At 41.7% G+C, this 24,387-nt stretch overlaps 1 protein-coding gene across 4 annotated transcripts in view; it reads left to right on the plus strand.

The window, feature by feature from the left end:
• Positions 1-24,387, plus strand: part of WIPI2 (WD repeat domain, phosphoinositide interacting 2) — a 619,932-nt gene that overhangs the window by 546,719 nt on the left and 48,826 nt on the right. For 2 of the 4 annotated variants that reach the window (XR_011302182.1, XM_069645521.1), the window contains exons 9-10: positions 17,781-17,945; positions 18,999-19,150. Coding sequence is in view for 3 of the 4 variants with exons in the window: in XM_069645521.1 (XP_069501622.1) it covers positions 17,781-17,945; positions 18,999-19,110 (277 nt within the window). In the remaining variant the exon portion in view is untranslated. The remainder of the gene's footprint in view (positions 1-17,780; positions 17,946-18,998; positions 19,151-24,387) is intronic. The other 2 variants (XM_069645520.1, XM_069645519.1) reach the window with 1 other exon arrangement.

The raw sequence follows: 24,387 nt of genomic DNA on the forward strand, positions 1-24,387 counted from the left end.
GCACTCCTTCAACTATTGTCACAAACATGCTCCACCTGCTGGAGGCAGGACTGGTTTTTAACTCACTAAAGGTACACCTGGCAGCTCTGTCAGCATACACCACCTCCCATAACAAGGTGTTGTGGTGGAAAGTACCAGTAGTTAAAGCCTTCATGGAAGGAGTAAAGAGACTTTACCCTCCTATTTCAAACCCACCCCCAGGATGGGACCTTAATGTGGTGCTATCTAAGCTCATGCCCCCCTTTCAAGCCCATGCATAAAAGCAGTCTCAAACACCTGACTTATAAAACGGCCTTCTTAGTAGCTATTACATCCATAAGAAGGGTCAGTGAAATTCAGGCTCTGTCAGTGCAAGTTCCTTTCTTTACAGTTCATAAAGATAAACTGGTTTTACGCACACACCCTAGGTTCTCACCTAAGTTTATTTCTAAATTCCACGTGAACCAGTCCATCGAGCTTCCGGCTTTCTTCCAAGACCCACAGAGCTCGGCTGAGGTGAAACTACACACCCTAGATGTGTGTAGGGCGGTCCTCTACTATGTAAACAAGACCAGACCGCTTAGGAAAACAGACCAACTGTCTCCATAGCTACAGGCAGAGAGGGGGATCGCGTCTCTAAAGGTTCCATCTCGAAGTGGATTATTAACTGTATCCAGCTGTGTTACTGCCTTTCACACCAAGAGCCCACTCTACAAGAGGCATTGGGGCCACTCTGGCTTTCATTGCAAATGTCCCCCTTGACACCATTTGCAAAGCAGCTACTTGGAGCTCTATTCACACTTTTACTCTGCACTACTGCATTGACACCCATTCCAAGACAGATACCCAAGTGGGACAAGCGGTTCTAAGACATTTATTTGCTCATGACCCTTCTCACATCCCACCTCCTTCTTCAGGTACTGCTTGCTAATCTATGCACAGCATGTGATCTAAGCAGATTCCACAAGCCTCAGAAGAGATGCATTACTCACCGTAATCGTATTTCTGATGCTTGTATCTGTTTAGATACACATGCAACCCACCCTTCCTCCCCTCTGAGAGAAGGCGCATGGATGCTTGTAGTCTTACCCTTCTTTCTATCTGCTTGGATTATCTGTACTCGCGCTTCTCCTCATGCTACCTCATGTCAGAAAAAATACAATCTGAGGGTCCTACACGCGTGAGGGATCATGAGTACAGTGGACGTGACACTAGGGATAGTATTACTGGCACGCCCTGTGTCTACGCCCATTTTCGAGTTTCGAAAAACAAACTGTAATACTCCGCAGCTTCCACTATATGTCGGCCTATGCACAGCATGTGAATCTAAGCAGATACAAGCATCAGAAATATGATTACGGTGAGTAATGTATCATATATATATATATATATATATATATATAACACTATTCAGCCATAGTTCTAGTCTTGATTAGGAATAATGTACAAAAGAGTTCCATTTCAATAGATATTTATGCATCAGGGGTAGAGATATCGCGTTACATTTTTCCATCCTGTGAATAATACAAACTGAGTTCCACCATAATTTAAGGTGTACACCTTTTGAGATTTTTCCAGTTTGACGTAATCATCTGGATGGCAACCAATAAGTCGAACAAATAACCATCGTTTTTTACGAATATCAGGTTGGATTATTTCGCTACCAAGATATACAACTACTTCAAGGGACATACAGAAATGTTTCGAAGGATTTCTCCAATCTTTTTCCAGAAAGCATTAACATAGTAAGTCAAAGATCATATGCTTAAAAGGTCCCTTCGATCTTGCACAGGTCCATCAATTATCTTGAGAAATTCCACATCTAAAGAGCATTAGTGGTATTATAAACACCCTGTGGTGATAGAAATATAGCGTTTGCAGAAGGCTGGCGGAGACAATAACCTTAGAAATACTTGTCCATATACAAGGCCATTTAGATTGTGAGATGTTGGGGAGGCAGTCTTGATTCCAAGCTTCTTGACATTTAAATAGAACACCATCAGTTAATAAAGAGGAACATGCTTTGTAAAACAGACTCTGTAACATTAGGATTGGATAAATGGAGTAATCTTTGAGCTTGAAAGTTATTAGAATTAGATACTAACAATTCATAGTTTTCCATAATCGCATTCATTAAACTAATATATTTCAGGATAAAGGTCCTTGGGGCTTGAAATTTAATTGTAAACTCATCAAATGTTAGTGGGGCTCCTTGGATAAATAATTGTCCTATATTCCTGTTTCTTAAATCAAGCCATGGTCTCCAACAAATGACTTTTTAATTCGATTTAGGGGATTCGTCCATATATATTGGGATATAAACTGAGAATTATCTGTTTGAGGCGGAATTAAATATCAGCGTAAGTACTTAATAGAAATATTAATACTAGTACTAGGAAAACATCTCTTATAATGATTAATATAAGGACAGTCTAAGAGAGCATGAGGTACGACCATAGCTTTTTCTATGTGCAACCAGTTAGGTATATCAATATCATTTGGAGAGAACCATAACTGAGTCAGTCTTAGTAAGAAGGCGCACTGATATTTTCTATAATCTGGAAATCCCACTCCTCCCACGGATTTAGGTTTTTTAAGTTTATATAACGAAATCCTTCTTTTCCTTCTTACCCCATAGGAATTTGAGGACACAAGAGTCGAAAGAATGAAAGAAAGATATAGGAATAGGCACAGGAAACATATAAAGAAAATATAATCTAACAGATGACCACATCATTTTAAGTTTCTAATTTTCCCCACCATGAAATATAGAGTGTGGCCATGCATTTGTTAGCTCCTTCACTTAGGTAATGATTTTGGCTGTGTTAATGATTTGCTTAATTGAAGTTGAAATTTGGATGCCTAATATCTGTCGGGCACCATTTCATTCCAAGAGTAGAACAATGACGACTTGTACAGTGTACGTTAAGAGGTAGTATTATGGACTTGTCCGTATTAAGTTTGTACCCTGATGCGTGGGAAAAACGTGAGAGGATACAATTTAAGTGTTGTATGCACATTACAGAAGTTCTTAATAAAAGTAACCCATCATCAGCATAGGCTGCTGTTTTGATCTTATTGTCTTTAAACTGTATGCCAACTATGTTATCATCTTGTCTAATTGCTTCTAGGAATGGTTCTAATGCTAATATAAACAATAAGGGGACAAGGGACAGCCCTGATGGGTACCTCTATGTAGACAAAAAAATAATTGGGACATTTAACTATTAACATAGATTGATAATATGAGATTAGAATATAAAACACTAGCCATAGATATAAACGAATCGGGGATTTCATGCCAAGAGAGGGCTTTAAACACATAGTCCCATTCGACTCTATCAAACGCCTTCTCTACATCTAGTGCAATTGCCATGTAGGGATGTGGGGATTTTTGAAAGATGCTAATAATATTGGGGAATAGTCTAATATTTGCAGAGGACACCCTTCTTGCACATACCCTACCTGGTCATTCTTAATCAAACCAGGAAGAAGGGGGCTGAGTCTGTTGGCTAACATTTTGACAAATATTTTACAATCTGTGTTTATATGGCAAATGGGTCTATAATTGTGGGCTAATTCAGGGTCTTTATTAGGTTTGAGGAAGACTATCAGCGTGGCTTCTGAAAAGGAACCAAAGGCTTGTTTATCAGTAATAAAGTATTTCAATAATTCAATAAACTGGGGAACCAATGTATCTTTAAAGTGGGTGAAATAAGCAATAGAAAATCCATCTGGGCCCTGGAGCCTTGCTCTTTTTGAGATTCTTAAAGGCATTATGGATTTCACTCAATGATATGGATTCACTTAAAGATTTGAAGTTTGACATAGCGTAAGCATTACGATGGATATTGTTAAGGAAATCAGAAGCATGGGTATTCTCTGGACATTTTTCCGGGGAATATAGTTTTTGATAACATTTTGAGAAGACTTGCATAATGTCTTCATGTGACATGACTCTGTTTCCATTTTGATCCTTAATAACCGTGATTTTTGCTTCATCATTTTTGAACTTGAGATAGGATGCCAATGCTTTGCCTGATTTATTCGAAAACTGATAAATCTTAGATTTATATTTTAAAAAATTGGCACACAAGTATTCAGTAGTTAGATTATTATATTGTTTTCTGAGTTTAATAATATTTTGATGAGTCAGGGCAGAGTTGGTATGAATATACTGTGATTGTAAGATTTTAATTTGAGAATATAATATCATCAGTTTGTTTTTTAAGTCTTTTCTTTTTGGCTGCCATATAGGATATAATATGTCCCCTCATTGTTGCTTTAAGGCAGTCCCACTTATTATGAATCAAGGTATCATTAGGCGAGTTCTCTGCAAAAAAGAACAAATGTTGCTGATGAATACATTTCACAAAATCTTCATCCTTTAAAAGGGCAGAGTTGAATCACCATCTGTTGGACGTTTTGAGCAGTGGATAGTTTGATCTGGACCAACGCATGGTCAGATAAGATGATAGGTTCTATTCTTGCCTCTATTAGATTATTCATCAGAGATCTATATATGAAAATGTAATTGCTCCTTGATAGTGAGTTATGAGGAGGGGAAAACGTGTAATCTAAAACCGAGGGATGAATAATGCACCAGGCATCAATGAGTCCTAAATCTGACCCAAAATTAGCAAATTAAGGTGGGACCTGGTTATTCTAAATCGCACTATAGATTTTTTGTCGAGTTTAGTGTCTATGATTTCATTGAAATCTCGACAAACCATTAAGTTATTGGGACAAGATTTAGATGTGCGATTTCTTAAACTGGTCCAGAAACCTGGGTCAGCAGTAGTGGGAGTTTTCCCCTCTGATAATCAGAGTCTGGAATCCGGATGACTATTGTGGCGACACGATGCCTTTACCTCTGTGATCTTGTAGGTTACCCCTGTCCCGGGTCGTACACCGCATAATTATAAGAGACGCAATGTGTGTGTTGTTGGGGCATACTACATATCTCTTTCTTGTCCATGTACAATCCATCTGACTCTGCTGGACCATAACACCCCTGAAGAATTTCTGGTTACTGGACGTGATACAGAAAGAAACATGTCGGGTTGGGGTTGTTTTGTTATTTATGAACAAAATTAGAAGTCAAGCCCACCCGAGCCAGTAGAGTTCATAATTACAAGGAACTGGCTTTTAGGTGTTATATTGATGGTCTACATTAATAACGGACCAGATATTGTATGATGATGTTTTAGATTGTTGGATATTTTTGAGGATAAATTGTTTTATCATTGTTTGTATTATGAATGATTCTATTATTGGGCTTGTGTATGTATGTGGTATGGTTGTAGTGTGGTTGGATGTGATTTATGGATGAGAATTTTGTATCAGATCAATCCGACAATGAAATGGAGGGATTGATCCATATGAACTATTGTTAATAATATTGTAGATACCAATGTTATTGTATGTTTTTTACTAAAATTATACTTTTTCTAGAGATTTATTTAACAAATGTTAATAAATAAAAATATTAAATTGTTTGATTGCCTAGAGGTTTGAATTTAATTGTTTCTCCTCATTGATTGTTGAGATAGTGATAGATGCAGATTCTATATTTAGCTTGAGTATGTAGATTTTGTTGCTATACCAACAACAACCACCTGAACACTCTTACTACTCTTACTACTCTGACCTTTGATGTTTTTCTAATACATTTTCTATCCAGGCCAGGTCACAGTAGTTGGATATTCCTGGTATCCCCTGTTACTCTAGTTCTTTGGTCAGCAGTAGTGGGGCCATAAACATTAAGAATATTCTATGTAGTCAATGAGGATTTTAACTAGGACCCATCTTCCAACATTATCTCTCTCTGTGGATAATATCTTACATTGAAGGTGTTTGTTGGTAAGAGTGATCACTTGGTTCTCATTCCCATCTGCTGCACTTGAAAAAACCTGGCCTACCCATAATCTCTTCATTTTGGCTGCCCCATCCTGTGAGAGATGGGATTCCTGTATGCAAGCTATGGCTGGTTTCGTCCTATTGAGATGTGGAAGAATTTTGACTTTTGACTGGGTTATGTTGACATTCCATGTTACAATGTTCATGTCCATGAAGCTACAATAAAAAGTACTCATTCTAGTCCCAAGCAAGTGATCCAAGACAAAATGGGGAGGACAAACATGAAAAACATGGAGTTTTGCAACATAGGTAAAAGCAAACTTGTAAATGAAGTAGTGGCGGTTAACTGGACACAGCCACTCCAATCCATGTTGAAAATAGTCAATAATAGGCGGTGTAGGAGCACCTAATACGGATGTCCCTTTACGTGCCCCTTTCAGGCAAAGAAATCATTGTAAACGAACGCCTTCTGCGCTCAACCTATGTTCAGCTGTGCGGTCTGGAGGTATCCATCTCTTCTTTCCTGTGACTTTGAATGAAACTGCATAGGTCCATTGGTTCTTAAAATGTTTAGATCTGGCGATTAAATGTAACTTTAAGGGATGCAGGATGTATGACCCCATATCTGGTGTTGAGCTTCCTCAATGCTGGTCTAAAGGCTAACCTTCTTTCTTTCCTTCTAGCGGCTGTAATATTCAACACATCCTGGGTGATGACAACTTTGGTGCCTTCCCATATAAGAGTCTTCTTCGTTTGAACTCTTTCTATTAGAAGTGTTACATGGGTATAATCTATTAGGGCGAAAGATCAAGCTTCTTGGTGCATTGCGAGGGGGATTTCTGGGCCCAATACGAGGAGCTCTCTGGATATTGAATTGTGGAGGTGAAGGTAGATCCAGGAGAGTCGGGAGAATGTGGTAAAAGAACTGGGTGTGGTTATCATTTTCAATGTTTTCAGGAAGACAAACTATACGTATGTTGTTCCTCCTATTTCTATTTTCTAAGTTTTCAGTCTGTTTTTGCAAAGATGGAACTGAATTCTCCAGAAACCGCACCTTCCCAGAAACATTCTCGGCATCACTTACTCTTCTTTCTGCTTCTGATATTCTGGATTCGAATGTGGACCACTTGTCATCAAGCATTTGTAGTTTGGCCATTGTGGTTTCCATAAAGGGTTTAAGTGACTTGATTTCCATTAGGATGGTATTCATAACTGGATCTAGTGAATCCTTCTTAGGTGTGGGAGAGTCACTCTTCTGTCGTTTGGGGGCATTGCTGGTAGATGGGGATATAGTTTCTTTGGATTGCCCCTTTTTAGAAGACTTGTTGAGATAGGATAGGTGCTCCTGGGCTAGTAGAATGCTTGAACAAAGACGTAAAGAGTTCCCTTTTTGTAATAGGACAAAGAGTGAGCTATTCACACTTATAGGTCACTATGGAGTTGCTGTTTCCTAAAATCTTGGTTTGAGCTAAAAAGATGAAACGGTCTTTATTTTTCCTTGTTGATAATAGAAGTTAGTTACTCAAACCTAATATTCACTAATCAGGGAGCAGAAAGGCAGAGCAAGTTTTGCTTTTACAAATTAGTTATGACGACTCATGACAATCCAGGTTGCGTGTATCACATAGGTAGAGAAAAGCCTTCCAAGAAATTAATTCATTCCATTGCCAACCTACAATTGTTACTGGTATTGACGAATACTTATATGGAACAGTGCTTCATGGATTTAAGAGGATTGTCAGTCACACATGCTTATATAAATACCTCACAAGCTAAAATCTATGAGGTATCTACGTCCTTATTAGCTTTCCGGAAGTCCATATTCACAATTTCATTATAACTGCAAACAGGTTAATCACCATAAGTATGAGTAAGACATGGTCCTCCACACTTAATTTCCTTTATGAAATCATACTGTATAAAGGAGTTATAAAATAACTCTGTATTTCATTATGGGGGTCTTTTTATATATTTGTCCTGCAGCGTTATGTATTAAAACAGTGCTTTTGTGGAGGTTTACCTGCGTCATGATGCAAACGTGTTTCCCAACGACTTCGGGACCTCCGAGGCACGAACGCTGATCAGCTATTACGGCGTGCAGCTTCGGCTGCAGCCCAACTCTGCTGCTTCACAGGCCATGCCTACTCACAACTCCACTCCTCTGTATTTCCTCATACACGGTCCCTGATCTCCTACGAAGCAACGGAAGCATGTAATGGCCCCACAAGTAAGTAGTACACTTTATATGTGTGAAAGTATGAGCACAGAAATATCCATATTTAACAGCCGGCCCGGGAGCTCGAAGATTAAGCGACCATCCACTACGGCGCTAAGCCACTCCCCCCAATTTGGTGCACCTTTAACGCGGGCTGTGTTCACAGCTGCAGTACAGGCCCCTAAAGGTGCTTATTTTACCAAAAGGGCCCCTGTCTTCTTTTTGCACCATTTTAGTGTTTCTTGTCCTTTATTGTTCCTTCCCCGACATCCAGGGTGGGAAATTCCTTTGTGTGTTTTTTATCTTCGGCAGGAGTCCCCTGGATTCCCCCGCCCAGGCTCCAGTCTGTCTGTGAGGGCATGAAGCGAGGAAGGAGTCCAAAACTCTGCAGCCCTTTGTCTTCCTCCTTGCCTGAATGGGGACAAATCCCAGTTGCGGGGGGGTGAGGGGTCTGGCTGTCCTGATTGGACAACCAGATCGCCCCTTCTTGTAAAATGCTGGGAGATAATGTAGAAGTTGTGCTGTAGTTCCTGTTAAATTCTGCGAACCTTGAAGCTGACGAGTAGTCGACCACTGGAACCGAATCCGTAGTGGAGTATGAAGGAAAAGCTTCTGGGAAGATTTCCAGCGACCCGAGAGCCTGCTGTGTAATCGGAGCCTGCTGTAGCCCTTCCTTCCAATCGACCTGGGAACTCCGAAAACAACTACACTATCACAGAGCCTGGTGAGCCCCACTAGACTCGAGAAGACCTGCATTATGAGCCATCCCACGTGTTTCTGCAACACCCCAATACCCTGGGACCTCGAGCCACTGTCCGGTGCACGTTTTTCCGAATTACGAACCTCGCTGAAACTTTATGGGCATCCTAGTGGATCTCCAGAGACACAAATTGAGTCCGAAAAGTCTCCTCAACAGAGTGCTGGACCTTTGTAACGGTGAGAATTCAACTGCGATTTTCTGTCTTCTGTGCTCCTTGAAAAGGTACCAAATCCAGAGAACCGTATTCAGCCGTGAGGAAAATCTTGCCTAGAGCCTTCTTCATCTATCCCTGCTGAAAAGCTCCTTCTGAGGTCTTGTTTTCAGTCACCACGACAAGGAATCCACTGACTATTTGGCTGCAGACCCTGAAATCCCCCTGCTACAAAATCTTCTTCAATGATGAGGTACGGTGTTGGCTTCGGTATGTACTTACCGTAAGTCTCTTAGGATTTCTGTGTAGCTGTGGGATGTTTTCTGTGATGGAGAGGCCTCTCATCCAGTGCACCCAGTCCCCCTGCTAGAATCCTGCTAGGATCCCTTCTGCAAAGCCCCTGGACCCTCTTCTAACTCTAGAAGTAAAGTACTCGCCTGTTTTCCCAGTCTTCCTAAGGAACTCTGACTTTTGCTACTTAAGAACCTATCCTGACACTGCCTGTTGGACACCAGATCCTAGTGACCCCCTTTCTGCCACTGAGAGCACTTATGCTCCAGGAATAAGGGCAATACTTTTAAGGGATTGAGCCTTTTGCCTAGAAAAGAAAATAAGTGTTTACAAGTTACTTACTTGTGAAAGAGTTTGTTGGTAACTGTAGCTCTAAGACTTAACAGTAAAAAAAGTTCTTACTTTGGATGTGTGATGCATTATTCTTAAAAGTATGGTTAACATCTTTCGTTCCTTAGAAACTGTTTAATTTTAATAGAAAGTAGATGTGAAAGTATATTACTCACCCGTGATTAGGTTGTGCCTCTTCCCAAAAGTAATGTTTGTTTCACCAGATTATTCCTGCAGGGTAATTGTACGAGTGTCCTCCAACTGTTGGTATCGCCAGATAAGACCTGTTAGGATAATTGTATGAGTGTCCTCCAACTGGGTCTTGCTTCCCCGGACTTGCTGTTAGCCTATCCAGAATAAGTCTGTATTAGGTTGTTGCCTACGTAGAATAACTTTGGGTCATTCAGTTAAGTTTAACATTAGGGTTTACTTTCCCTGTGCTATCTAACCCAGAGTCTGTGTTTCTAACTGTCCCTTATAAGTCCTACATCAGTCACTTGTATAGTTGGGAAAGATCTAACCTGGACTCCTTGTGAGATTAAAAAAGTATATGGGTTTTACTTACCTCGAGTTAGCTGTCTGCTTATCTCTATCTGTGTTTCACTGATCTCAAAAGCACCTTTAATTAAATATTACATCATTAGAATTTACTCAACTAGCATAACTGTGTGTTATCACAAAAGTAGTTATAGGTTTTTCCTGTACCTGGAATAAGTGTTCCACTATTCACAAAAAATATATTGTCCAGTTGCCTGATTGTGATTTGTACTTAGTCACTGTACAACTGGTAGTGTCTACTGCCCTTGCATTACTGAATGTAATTGTGAAAGTAACCATTGGTTTTTACTCCCCAAGAATAAGTGTGACTTATACTGAATGTGTATGAAAAGGTTTTGACCTCCCTAGAACTACTGTTAGGTGGTCCACATAAGGTTTATACTTTGGTCTGTGTACCTTCAAGTATTGGGTTGTTTTTATAATTGTGATTTCATATAATGTGTTAGTGCTTACTTACCCCTAGATTTATCTGGGCCTACCTGAATTTAAAAAAATCATTTATTTGTACATACATAGTGTTTCAGTGTTTCTTTGGACCATGTGTATTACAATTTCATTTGTGCGGATTCTACAGCCCTCTCTCCCTCCTGGGATAAGCCTGGCTGCTCTGTCTGCGCTACCGTGAACTTGGGTGGTACAGCCTTATACTAAGAGGTGAGTCTTGTACTTCCTCATTGGAATGGTTTTACTAAGTCCTTAGTCGGACTTCAGAAAAACTGTCCTAACAGCCAAGTAACGGCGTCATAGGTGATCTTTGACCTCCAGTGATTAATCGGTCAAGGTAATCAAGTGTCCAACTAGATCGGACTCCCTAGCAAAATGGGATGCATTTTGTAATGAGATGCTCAAGATCTTTGAGAATGAGGCCTCAACCCCCTCGAAAGACCAGCAGAAATCCCATGCCCCTGTTGATCTGCAAAAGGACGACAAAGTGAAGTTGAAGACAGCATCTTCTAAACTGAGCCGTAAGCCAGTTCTACATTGAGAAAGATCTCGATCTGACGAGAAATCGTCAAGGGCTTTGAGTCAGGAACCCAGCCCATCGAGGGTTCTGTCGAAGAAACATCAACAGCGTCAACACCTTCGTTGACACTGTCGGCGTCTGAGCCGTCGACACCAGTATCAAAGTCTACGCCAATTAAAACGATCCCGACTTCGAAGCCGTTGTCGACAATTACTCGAAATTGTCAAAGCCAGTGGTAGTCCAGGAAAAGATTTTTAAACCTTTGCCTAAAGATTTTTTTTAAAGTCTTTATCTGCCATCTATGAAGGAGAACCAATCTGATGATAAAACTAGACCTTTTGCGTTACAATTTGGCACCCCTAATGTGCCACAAGAACTAATCTCTGATGTGTCCAGATTAAAGGACTTCTATGACGACCTTCAGTCAGCCCGTGGGTTAGATAATTCTCCCAAGTTAGTTTGGCAAACCCGATCCAACTGAACATGCCCACTCCTCATATACCAAAACTGTCCTTGTGGCCTTAACGTCAGTCCGCAGGGTTAGTGAGCTACAGGCTCTCTCATGTAAACCTCCATATACTACTTTTTACAAGAACCAAGGGTCCTTAAGGTTAAACCCTCTTTCTTACCAAAAGTAGTTTGACTTCCACTTGTCATAAAAATCATATTAACATTTTATCGTTCTCCTCATTTGGGCAAAGAAGAGGAGAGATTGCATAGACTGGACCCTAAAAGGATCTCAGTTTTTACATTTCAAGAATGTCAAAATTGCCTCAAGATGACCAACTTTTTGTAGGTTATACAGGTCATAAATTGTGATTAGCGGTGACAAAACAGACTATATCCCGCTGGATCATTCTGACTTTAATTGAGTGCTACAGATTGGCGGGAAAGGAACCACCGGATGGGCTTTGAGCCCATTCCACTAGGGGGATGGCTACTTCTGCGGCTCTGAAGAGGGGAGTCCCTGTGTTAGGCAGAAACCTGTGCAGTTCCCTTAGGGACCACTGCAAAAGATTTAAGTCTACAGGTGTTGGCAGTAAACCCACTTGGTATTAGTCTGTACCACCCAGATTTACCTGATAGCGGTGGCTGAGCAGTCAGACTTCCCTCAAGAAGAGTTAGGCAGTATGCAAAGTATACACAATAGGCAATCAGATACAACAATACAAGCAAACACTGACCCGAGCTTTGGTATCAAAGTATATAATTATTTATTTAAAAACACACTGTTGAAAACACTCCAGCACTCTTATTGTAAAATATTCTAAACACAGTTACTATTATAATATATACACCCCTTTTTCCTTATCAGATAAGTTACTGTAAAACACCACTTATTTTCATACAGAGGTGAGCGCTTAACTAGATGGCACTCCAATAAGTTTGTGAGAAAGGGAGGGAAAAAGACAGAATATGGAAAGGTACACCACTCTAAGATTCAGGAACACTGTTAGCAAGGCAGAAGAGCAAAAGTCACTGGTGAGCCAAAGTCCAAAGGCTGGGCCCACTCTTAGAGAGAGCAGAGCACAAATGCGCCCAAGATCACACAGTTACACTAGGCTTAGAAAGTCTTGCAGAGGGTTCAAAAAGAGTTTAGAGAGGCTTAGGAAAGTTTAGCCAGGGTGTCCCAGGCTAACCCAGGTTCGAAAGCCGGGGGCTAAATCTACCCCGTACAGTCGGTAGCAAGGGAAGCCAGGCGGGACATGGTACCTTAAGTGGGAAGGATCCTCCAGCGGTGACAGTTGTTCCTGGTAGTGAGTGCAAGTTGCGTCGTCGTCCAGGGAAACAGAAGATCTCGACTTGGAGGAAAGATGAAGGTCGTTGCACTACCGGGGCAGAAACCAGCCGCGGAGTTTTCCGGTTAAAGGTGGTACCATTGTTTCACGGTCGTGGTAAAACGTGGTATCCCGGTTGCCGGGGTGCTTGGCACAGGCAAGGCGGCCACGAGGAACGTCGGGAAGGCGAAAAGACGGTGAAACTGGTTATCCCCACCAGTCAAAGGAAGAAGACTCTCCGCGGGAGATCTCCTCTGTCGTTGGGAAAAAGTGGTGAGACGGTCCAGCAGGGCTCCACCGGTAGTGGTGTTGTGGCAGGTCGGCTCAGCTTCTCCCTCGTCGGATTCTTAGGTCCTGTGGCGACTTCTGAAGTTCCAGTCCCCAAAGCCCTGCTTTTATGCAGCAAACCCCCGTTCACTCAGCCTAGCTGTCACTCAAACATGCTAAGTGGTGAGCCGGCCGGCTCACCACTTGGGCCAATCAGGATGGAGTGCGACTTGAGTTGCCTAGGCAACTCAGTCCAGGGTGCCTAAATTCCCCTCCACCCCTCCCAAGTACCCCAGACAGAGTGGCACCACTTTGGAGGGCTTCTGTGGAGAAGCCCGCCAAAAAGTGGAACAAAGGGCTCGACTTGGGTTGGAGTCACAGAAGAGAACACAAACGCCATTTTAGAATCAAGTTTTGGCAAAAATACCAACCGGAGAATTAATATTAATTAAACCGGCGGTATGTTCGAGGCTACCGTAAATAATTAAATAAAGATAGTAGCCTAAAACAATGGGAAATCCCATAGGAAAATATTCGAAGTTGAATATAAAAAGTAGTATCCACTGCCACCAGCCAAAACTTGATCAGGGGGGACGGAGACGTGCCCCCTCGACTAACAGACCCTGGGGCAATCGAATTGCCCCAGCCAGCACGTCCACAATATGATGGTTTGTACTGGTTCTGTTCAGAATTTAAGACTAGTAAAGTCAATGGTGACTTTACATGCCCTGGGAGACAGTAGTCAGTCCCAGGGTATGGCGTCTATACTGGGGGGTCACTATGACACCCCTGTGTCACTGCACTGAGGGTGCTGTGTAACACACATCACAAAAACACATGAAACCCTATGGAGTAAAAGACCCCATAACCCATTAAACACTTCTAGATTCAAAGAAACCCACTCAAATAATGTCCAAGAGTGAGGGTAAAAGAGTCTCACTCTTGGCAGGAGAAAAAAATAAACCCCAAAAATCCAGCAAAGCATCTGGGGGACTCACTAGGTTAGGAAATCCAGCCTAAACAGAGAATTCTCCCTAACACCCTGCAGCAGATATTTGTTCAGCTGCAACCTGGGCATCAATGCTTACCTTCATCAAGCATTATTGCTTAGATGCCGCTTCTTCCAATAAAGGTTTATTTGCCAAGGCAGTACTTCATTCCGTCCATGAGAAAAATAATTAGTACTCCACCTCCAAAATTACCACTGCTATGGGAATCTGTCATAAGATGAGAATACGTGGGAGGACACAATCCATTCGAAGAACAAGTTGCTTACCAACTGTAACGTTTTTTCGACTGAATGTTCCTCCCACATATTCCTCATTGCCCCTCCCATCCTACCCCGCAGTACAGTTTACGTTAGTTACACTTCCCTCTCATGAAGGGTCTATCAGTCATGAGGCACGCCTGGGTGTTCCTTTAATATTTCCTCCAAAAAAAAGAACTGAAGCCAACGGGCGCGGCACTAGCTATTTATAATGATGGTGACGTTGACACGGTACAGAGCCCGTCTAGGGACATCAACGCCACGACTGTACACAGCGCCCTCTGCCGAGAAAAATGTTTTCGAAGCAGCGAAGCTGACAGGATTTGAATATCATAAGATGAGGAATACATGGGAGGAACATCCAGTCGAAAGAACGTTACAGTTGGCAAGTAACTTGCTCATCTCAAGGGAGAATCCTTCTGACAGCCATGGCCGGCGATAACGGTAGTGACAGACGCCTAACTCACAGGATGGGGAGCCCACACCAACGATCTTACAATCAGCGGTCGCTGGTCTCCATTGGAGTCCAAACTACACATCAACCTTTTGGAGCTGAGGGCAATCAGACTAGCACTGAAGGCCTTTCTGCCCTCTGTACGGGGAATGAATGTCCTGATAATGACGGACAACACAGTGGCCATGTACTACCTCAACAAGAGGTGGTGTAGGGTCACTACCACTGTGCAGAGAGGCAATGCAGCTTGGGCAATTTAAGAAGGAATCTCCCCATCAGCAGTTCACCTAGCCAGAGAGGAGAACTCGGCGGCGGACACTCTTAGCAGGCAGAGCAGTCTCCCGCGAGAGAGAGAACTCAGGAAGTCCTTCAAGAGATCTTCACCCTTTGGGCAACCCCTCAAGTGGATCTGTTCACGACCAGTGTCAACTGTAAATGCAAACTGTTTTGCTCTAGGGAATTTCTCCCAAGTGGAGCAGTAGGAGACTTGTTCGTGGTGGACCGGGAATTTCCACTCCTGTACACTTTTCCTCCAGTCTCCGTTATTCCTCACGTGATCAGGCAGTTGAGAAAGAAAGTTTGGGGAGTCCATGATCCTAATTGCTCCGGATTGGGCAAGGAGGACGTGGTACCCGGACCTTCTGGGCATGTCTTCCACAAAGAGAGGATCTTCGCGCGCAAGAGGAAGGTCGGGTTCTCCATACAGAGGTCAAGACACTCAGCCTTCACGCATGGTTTCTGAAAGGCTGAGATAGGATTGGGACCTTGCGGATGATGTAATGGAGATTTTGCTTTCAGCCAGAAGGCCAGCAACAAAATCTTTGTACCACTGTTGTTGGAACAGGTTCAGCAGCTGGTGCAGGGATAAGAATGTGGATCCCTTTCTATGTGACACACCTATTGTGCTTACTTTTTTGTTACATCTGGCTAATCTGGGGCTCCAGATTGGAACAATTAAAGGTTGCCTGGTGGCGCTATCTATTTTCAAGCGCTCTTCAGAGGAGGATTCATATTTTAAGATCCCTCTGATTGTTCAATTCCTAAAAGATCTCACTAATGTATTTCCACCAGTTCCATTGAATGTCCCTGTATGGGATCTGAATCTGGTGCTAATATTTTTTAACGTGCATTCCTTTTCAGCCTTTACACTCATGCCCATTAAGACTTTTGACATTAAAAACTGTTTTCCTTATTGCAATAACATCAGCCGGCAGGGTACGTGAGTTGCAGGCCCTTTTCTGTAAACCTCCTCATCTAGTTTTCCATAAAGACAAGGTTATTCTCAAGGTGAAACCTTCTTGCTTACCTAAGGTAGTCTCCAACTGCCACTTGTTGCAAAAAAATTACTTTACCAACTTTCTATCCACCTCCCCATCCAGGAAAGGAGGAAGAAAGATTACAGAGTGGACCCAAAAAGGGCTCTCAGTTTTTACATATCCAGAATGACTACATTTTGCCAAAATCACCAATTATTCATTGGCTATACTGGCCCCAAACTGCATCAAACGGTTACTTAACAAACCATATCCAGATGGATCTTCCTGGCTATTGGTGAATGCTACAGATTAGCGGACAAGGATCCGCAGGAAGGTCTAAGAGCACATTCCACAAGGGGAATGGCAATCTGTGCTGCTCGTGACCCAGTTAAAGACATTTGTTCAGCGACCAATTGGTCGTCTGTTCACACTTTTGTGAGACCTTACAGCCTGGATTCATCTTCCAGTCAGGGAGGACAATTTGCAAAAGTGGTCTTTCATTCAGTACATGATTAGAACAAAATGTAATTCATACTCCCACCACGAAATTATTACTGCTTTGGGAGTCTATCATAAGATGAGGAATACGTGGGAGGTCGGGGAGAAACAGAACTGAAGCCAATGGGCGCTGCATGCGCTACTTATACTGATGATGACATTGAGGGATATCGACTCGACGAGACAGCACACATCGCCTCCTGTCGAAAATAAATTCCCGAAGCAACTGAAGCTGGAGAGATAATTATCATAAGATGAGGAATACGTGGATGGAACATCCAATCGAAAGGAAGTTACCAGGGGTAAGTAACTTACTTGTTCATCAATGTGCGCTGTTACGTAGTTAGTCTGTGGGCTTTGTGGCTATTCCTTTCCGATTGGTTCCTCACCTGACATGACTTGAGGAGGCTGGTTTTTCCATTGTTCTGCTGTTTAATGCATTTTGGGCATGCCATTGTTCAAGAGTTCCCGCACATCTTAGTTCCTGTGTTCCCCATAACGGTGTTAATCTCTGGGGAAAAGGGATGGTAAATGTATATCTCTGGGGATTCCCTGTCCCCTAAGGGGCAGTTACCTCAAGAGGGATCCCACTTACCCTGCCCCTGGCAGCGTTAAGCATAGCAGGCTCAACTCCCTAGTCCCAAAGGGGGTGGTTCCCCCTTGTGAATAGGTGGACAACATCTTGATTTGTTACTAGACGCCGTGATCCCACTATTTTGGATTGACCTTGTAGAAGCAATATATGATTTGCCTCCTAATTTACCCAACCAGTACACTACTGTCAGAAGACTCATGCTTTATAGGTTGAAAATATTTGCCTCCCAATCAGCCAACATGAAACTTGTTTTCTGTCCCCAGTTTGTAGGTCACATGGCAGTGAGGTACAGTAGTGAAGTGCCTGCCACATTTTGTTAAAAGCCATGATGCACCTCCTTGGCAGCTTACTCCTGTAGGCTTTGGGTCTGGGAGGTTGCAATTGAAATTGTGACTTGTGACAAGAGCGCACAGGCACTAACTCTAATACCACTACTTTTAATTGCAATATACTGTTAGCAGTGTACCAAGTCTTTTTGACAATTTTACAGTTTTGATAGTTTATTTTTCTGGTTCAGATGAAAGTACTCGAGGCTGATCATTGTTTTCTGTCTTTCAGACCTCCTGAGGAGCCCACAACGTGGTCCGGTTATTTTGGCAAAGTATTGATGGCATCCACCAGTTACCTGCCTTCCCAGGTCACAGAGATGTTTAACCAAGGAAGAGCCTTTGCTACAGTTCGCTTGCCTTTTTGTGGACATAAGAATATTTGTGCGCTTGCTGTGTGAGTAACCAGCACCTTGCCCCTTGTTATTGAAACTCCTGGAAGTATGCCTGGTACAATGTCTTAACTGCACAAAAGAGCACAGGGCTCCAGGAAAGAATAAAGTTCTATTATAAAGAATCATCTCAAAGATGAGGGCATATGAGGTGAAGCTGAAGTTGCCCTATTGGCTGTTGAATCTGGGATAACGGGGTCATGATTTAGTTTTGGCTCTTTAATGAAGGAACTAAGTGCTGGTCATGCTGCTGAAGCCCGCCTTACTTAGTTTATAAGTTGGTTATGCCAGTTAGCTGAAGTTTATTCTACAGGTAGAGAACTGTTGATCTGTACCTTTTGGAATTGTTGGCACACATGATGGGTCAAATCTTTATCCAGATGAAAGAATGAAAAAGCGGTAGGAATGTGTGGAGAAAGGAGGTGTAACCTCCCTGAATGCAGAACAAAGACTTAAGGTATACTAAAAGGCTAATATGTTTGGGTGTTCAATTTGGGATGTGGCCGGTCTATGAAATCATTTAACACAAATGTTTAAGTTCTAAAGCGTTCATAAGTCAGTAATTCTCTCCTTTGTGATTTTCTGTCTTCCAAATCTAATTCACTGTGCTGTGCAACAGATGGGTTGCAAAGCGTTTTAGTGACTGTTGTGGGATTTTGTTGATATACTGCTCATTTGTGTTTTACATCCCTTAATTTATCAGGATTGATAAACCATTTAAAAATGCCTGGGACCAAATGTTTGTGTTAAAGTAGGTTTTTCTTTAAACAATATTTAAGTATGTCATTATGCACATGCATGTATGAAATAATTATTAAATATAGTACTTATTTAAGAGCATGTTGTGTTGTTTTAAACAATGAAACAGTTTACATGGCCTTCTGGTGTTAATTCTAGACTTCCAGTGAATCGAGCCATCGGCATTGAAATTAATTACTACATGACTCCTTTGTTGTCTTTAGGCTGAGATGCATCAGAGTGGATGGCTACAAGTTTTTATAAGAGCAACATTCTGCAAACAGTAGTTTTATGTTTCATTTTCCAAACTACTTTTCTAGGATCCAGAAGATTCCCAGACTTTTGGTTGGTGCCTCTGATGGCTACCTCTACATGTACAATCTGGATCCTCAGGAAGGGGGCGAGTGCACACTGATGAAACAGCACAAGTAAGCACCGAAAGTGTCTTCTCTCATCATAGTCCAGGATTTTAGTGAGTCCTTTTTTTTTTTTTTTTTTTTTTTTTTTTGCTAGCACAAAATCTACTGTTCTGTGCCCTTTTTATTTTAATACCATAACCCTGCTAAATGTTCTTTCGTACCACATACTCTTTTGGAAGCCCTTCTTTATTTTTCCTGTAGTTGCTTTAACTTTCTGAGTGCAAAAAGGAAGGCTGCGTAACAAAAGTAATTTATACTGTTTCCTTTCCTGATCTACACCTTTGTATTCTAACAACCCCCCCCCCCCCGACTTCATAGTCTAAATATTTATATTGGTGTGGATTCAATGTAGTTATGTTTGTTTATATGTACTAAAATAGCAGTTAAAAATAAAGCAAATCTTCTCCAGCATTGTTTCCACATTATTAGTTTTTCTAAATCTGTCCACTGCTTTCGAAGAGCACTCTTGTTTTGTAAAACCAAATTCTCAGTAGTTTTCTCCTTTTTGCTTTCCTTTTATGGATTCCCTGCAAGTCACAAAAATAGTCGACATACAACTAAATGTTCCATGTTCTCAATGGGCATTACCCCAGATCTACATTCCACTAGGACTTGTCGGTTTATCAGTATAATTTCCTTAATGTTTTTTGGTCACTGGAGCTCTTGCCCCTGACAGTTTATTAAAATTGTTTTTAACTGTCCCTTTTAGTCCATCTTCAGTTCTTTTTTTAATCTCACTATTTACCCCGTCTGTATCCCAAATTTGATACAGTTTGGAGTCTACAAGATCAATCTGCAGTATGTTTTTCTTTGGTGCCGAAACTGAAAAAGGGCATTCTCATTTCACTAGCAGCCTTAACTATGAAGTGGCAATTGCTGTCTTACTTTCTTAGGATTTTGCAGTTTACAGCATTTGGTTCTCATATTTGTATTAGTATTTATTTCAAGAACAGCGATGTCGTTTTTGATCAGAAATGACTTACAAAAACACATTTACTGATGGTGGAGGCATTCCCACAAAGGGTGCCTGTACAATAGCACTAAGGTGAGAACAAGTGGTAAGCCAGTTTGAGGGTGTAAAAAGTGGAACACATACCATACCCGGGACAAGACCAAACAAACCGGAAAAAAATAGATACTAACCCAGGTGACTTACAGAGGTAACAACCTAAGGGGGCAAGTGCTTCATACTAAAGAGGTCTACTATTTAACTATATAATTTACATTGTTAAGAATCACTGTAGGCAGTGGTGGGGGTCAGGTAGGGGAGGATGATGGAGAGGGCATGGCCAAGCTCCTGCTTTACCAAGTAAATGTTGTTTAAGCCAGGCTTTGAAGAGATCCACAGTTGGAGTCGATTTGATTGTTATGGGCAGTGGGTTACAGTGGAGCGGGGTGAGTAGGCAGAAAGAGCGGAAGTGAGAGCGTGTATGGGATGGTGAAGTTGAGTGCAGAGGAAGATCGTAGGAAACTAGATGGTTAGAAAACTGAGATACAATCGGAGAAGTACCAAGTAACAAGGTCACTGATGGCTTTGTGGACTAAGAGAAGGAACTTGAAAAGGTAGCAGTTGTGCATAGAGATCCAACCAGCATTCTGTCCGTAGTTATAAGTTGAGGAGGATCTGGGTAGGTTGTAGAGTTCGGGTAGCAAAGTTGAGGACTCAGTCTAGGGGGAGGTAGGAGTAGATCGGAAAGCAGTGCGCTTAGTAAGAAAAGGAACCTTTTCTAAATGTTGGTTAATACGAGCAGCAGAGGCAGTAGTAATGATGTATTGTTGCAGTCGTAGGTTGCTATCAAAGAGGGCCCCAAGATTGCAAGCCGTGCGTGTGGAAACGAGGAGGTCAGGCAAAAAGGACATGAGAAAGGTGAGTAGAGGGATGGCATTGGAAGCTGGGAGAAAGATGACTTTTTTTTAAAGGCTCAGCATGAGGCAGCAGAGGGACATCCAGTGGCAAAATGCAGTGTGACAGTTTGTAATCCGTTCTGAGATGACTCGGGTGAAGGAGGGAAAGGTTGTTGGTTATCACATCGGAACTTTCTGATGGGGACAGGGAGTGGGAGACAAAGGGAAACAGGAAGGCTGAGGTGGGGGAACTGAGTTCATGCAAACAATAGTGACGCTGCAGCATTGGGACCCCAGGTCAATGCTGACGTATATGCAGTTTAATATTGAACTTGAAAAATATTGCCTATCTTAAAGTTTATCAAATATTTGATTTGTTCCATATAATCCCAATTTTTAAAAGAGACTGCATTTTATTTAATTAAAACAAAAAAACATTGAGAAGTAGATCAAGATAGTCCTTACAACGAATGTTCTATACATTACTTCTTAGATAAGTTGATACTAACTAAATGCCATGAAATTTACATTTCAGTGTGTTCCTGCCTGCCCAACTATAAATACAGGCTCTAAATGGTTAACTTCACTTTGATACCAAAAATCTACCCTTTTGCTCAGAAATACATACACAAGCTTAGTTATCGATGGCCAGTCATCTAGCCTCTTGTTTCTAATTTTCATTGCATGTGCTAAAATGTGTTCTAGTTTTCCATTAGAAACTGAACAGACTGATTTATATGAGGAAATAACTTTTTGGTTATTAAAGCTTTATGAAAATCTGATGGGTATGCCAAAGCGAGAAACATTTTTTTGTGGAATCTCTGGATGTTGGAAGCCTACTTGATGCATTTTTTCTGGTGCATATTTGTGAAACATCTAGGAACCCATTCTCCTTGAGTATCTGATCAGTTTACAAGATCCCTAATAATCCATCCTCATAATAAGCATTCAGAACTTCAGGGATCGAAATTAATATTTGATAAGCAAGAGCTAAAAACAGCTCCTAGGTAACCAACATTGGGGAGCTGGCAGTTCCGCAAATCTAACTTCCACATAAGATGCAAACATATTACTTTGTCCATCATTTATGTCTGCTTAACTCCATCATTATGATTGCTTATGCTTTAACTCCATCATTTATGACTGCTTATGCTTTAACCCCTTAACTGCTGGTTTTCCCTCCCAGTGCCGAGTACTTTTTTGGACATTTCAGTATGTCTGCATTCAATCCGCTTTACCTTTTTATTGCAAGTGATATCCTGGCCAAATTTGCTCCTTTTTCTTCCCACATGTAGGCGGTCCTAACGCCACCAAGGCTTCGTGGTTTGCTGTAGTGGGTCTGAGTAAAAAACATGTGACCAAATGATGTATTTCAGAAAATAGCAATAACGTGATGTACAAATAATCCTGTTTTTTTTTTCTTTCTTGTAAGAGCTAGGAACAAAAGATTTGCAGTTCTGAATTTGTCATTTTCCAAGCTTTCAAGGAACAGGTTGAGTGGAAAGAAAGCATCTTTTTTTCATAAGTGTACCTTCAGTTTCGTGAGAGGTTGTCGATTTCTCCCATTTTTTTGGATAGGACATGTTTGCATGGAATGGAAGAAGAGGGTAGGAAAGGTCACACAGAAAGGCATACATTTCTGAAAAGTAGATATAATTCCATGTTCAGGAAGGGGTTATTTGCGCAGGTCAGGCAACAACTATTTACCCATAATTGCAATAGTTTGGCAAAAAATTGTAAAAGTGACAGGAAAAAAGTATGTGCTGGACATGTTTTCACTAGTAAGGTAATGGCTTCTATGAATAATCAGAAAAGCAACTCACTTCTACATTCCCCCTACTCTTGTAATTAGGAAATCACACATATTTTGTAAGGTTTACACAACAAGCAATACCACGAGCCAAAAATCAAACCATGTACAATTTTTATGCTGGCGGCCTAAGCTGATGTACTCAGCATTTGAAAATAAGGCCACCCAATGTGGTGAAGCATGCCAAGCATGAAAGATCACAGGCGGACCTTTTGAAGGATAGGTGACTTGCACAGGTATCTGAAGCGTACAGTGCCTAAAGCAGCGACTAAATGTAGGGCACATTTGAGAAATTATAGGGTTTTGTAACAAACCGCAGTAGGAAGGTATGAAAATGTTATCACAACCAAGAGAAAACAACACATGTCTTACCTTCCCACACGTGTCCTGATGAAAACGGTACCTCCATGTGGGTGCACTAACCTGGGCACAAAGTGAAAAGGCTAAACCACTGATAGACCGAACGCCCTGTAGAGACAAAATTTATAGTGTTTTTGGCCTTCTGGACAACCCACAAATTTGGGCCTGGGGTGTCGCAGCAACCATGGAAAACAGGGAACCCCATGCATTTCTGAAAAGACACCCGTGGGAATCCCCAAAGAGGTCTGAAGTGCCTGTGTTGTGCTACAATTTACTACCTAGTATGCCCAGCAAAGTCCAAAATGTAGGGGGGGAAAAATACAATTTTGAAGAGTTGAAGAAGAGCAACACCATGACGGATTACCCCCCCACCTCCCCCTGCCCTCACCCCACAACCAAGGGAACAGAACAAGCAAGTCTATCTTGGGGCCATTCTCTGCTGCCACAGGTCAAAGTTGAGAACTAGAGGGTCTATTTCATGACGCCAAGCCATTTGCTCATTATCCTGGTGCTGTTTAATTGTCCAAATGTAGGGGTTATCGGGCATGGGAGGAAACTAGGTCAGAGCGTTGAGTGTTTTTCATCTGTTATTGCAGAGCACCCTTGGAATTCACATGAAGATGTATTGCTATGCCCGACCGATCACCCTTGGGATACAAATTGCATCCCTAAACCCAGCCCTCCACCCCTTGCTGGGTGCTCCTCACTGTTGTAGTAATTAGCTGGGGAGGACCCAGTGAGGGAGGATGGGTTAGGCCACCTAATCTCACAAGGAAATTTAAAGTTTGCTGATATAATGCTCTATGGCAATGGTGATTCGTGTCCTTAGATATCTTTCAAATTGATATGACATTCAACACTGTGCAATTTGTGCAATCCAGTTTTTAATGGTATCTGTCACAGCCGACACATGTTTCGACCTGGGGTCGTCCTCAAGGCATCTTCTTTCATCAATCAGTGTCCTTATTATTAGCATATGCTAGACACCCATCCAATTATAGCTTCAACTTATTGCTATTCTTATTAAGGGAGTAAACGTTCTGCATTCCAGTCTATTGGCGATACAAACTAAAGCTCCCCATGTGATGGAGATTCAATCTTGTTTGGTTTTCCTTCAAATTATACCAGAAAATTGGTTCCAAGCCTCCTTCCTTAATGTTTTTATTGTCCCAAAGAATGCATTCTGACTCTGACATCAATGGTCCCAAAACCTAAGAGCTCCTATCCATGATTTCTGGGCTAGATTCCGCATGGCAGCTTGTCCAGGTCGAAACA

Source organism: Ambystoma mexicanum, chromosome 2p (assembly GCF_040938575.1).
Source record: "Ambystoma mexicanum isolate Mex_15411 chromosome 2p, UKY_AmexF1_1, whole genome shotgun sequence".
NCBI lineage: Eukaryota > Metazoa > Chordata > Amphibia > Caudata > Ambystomatidae > Ambystoma > Ambystoma mexicanum.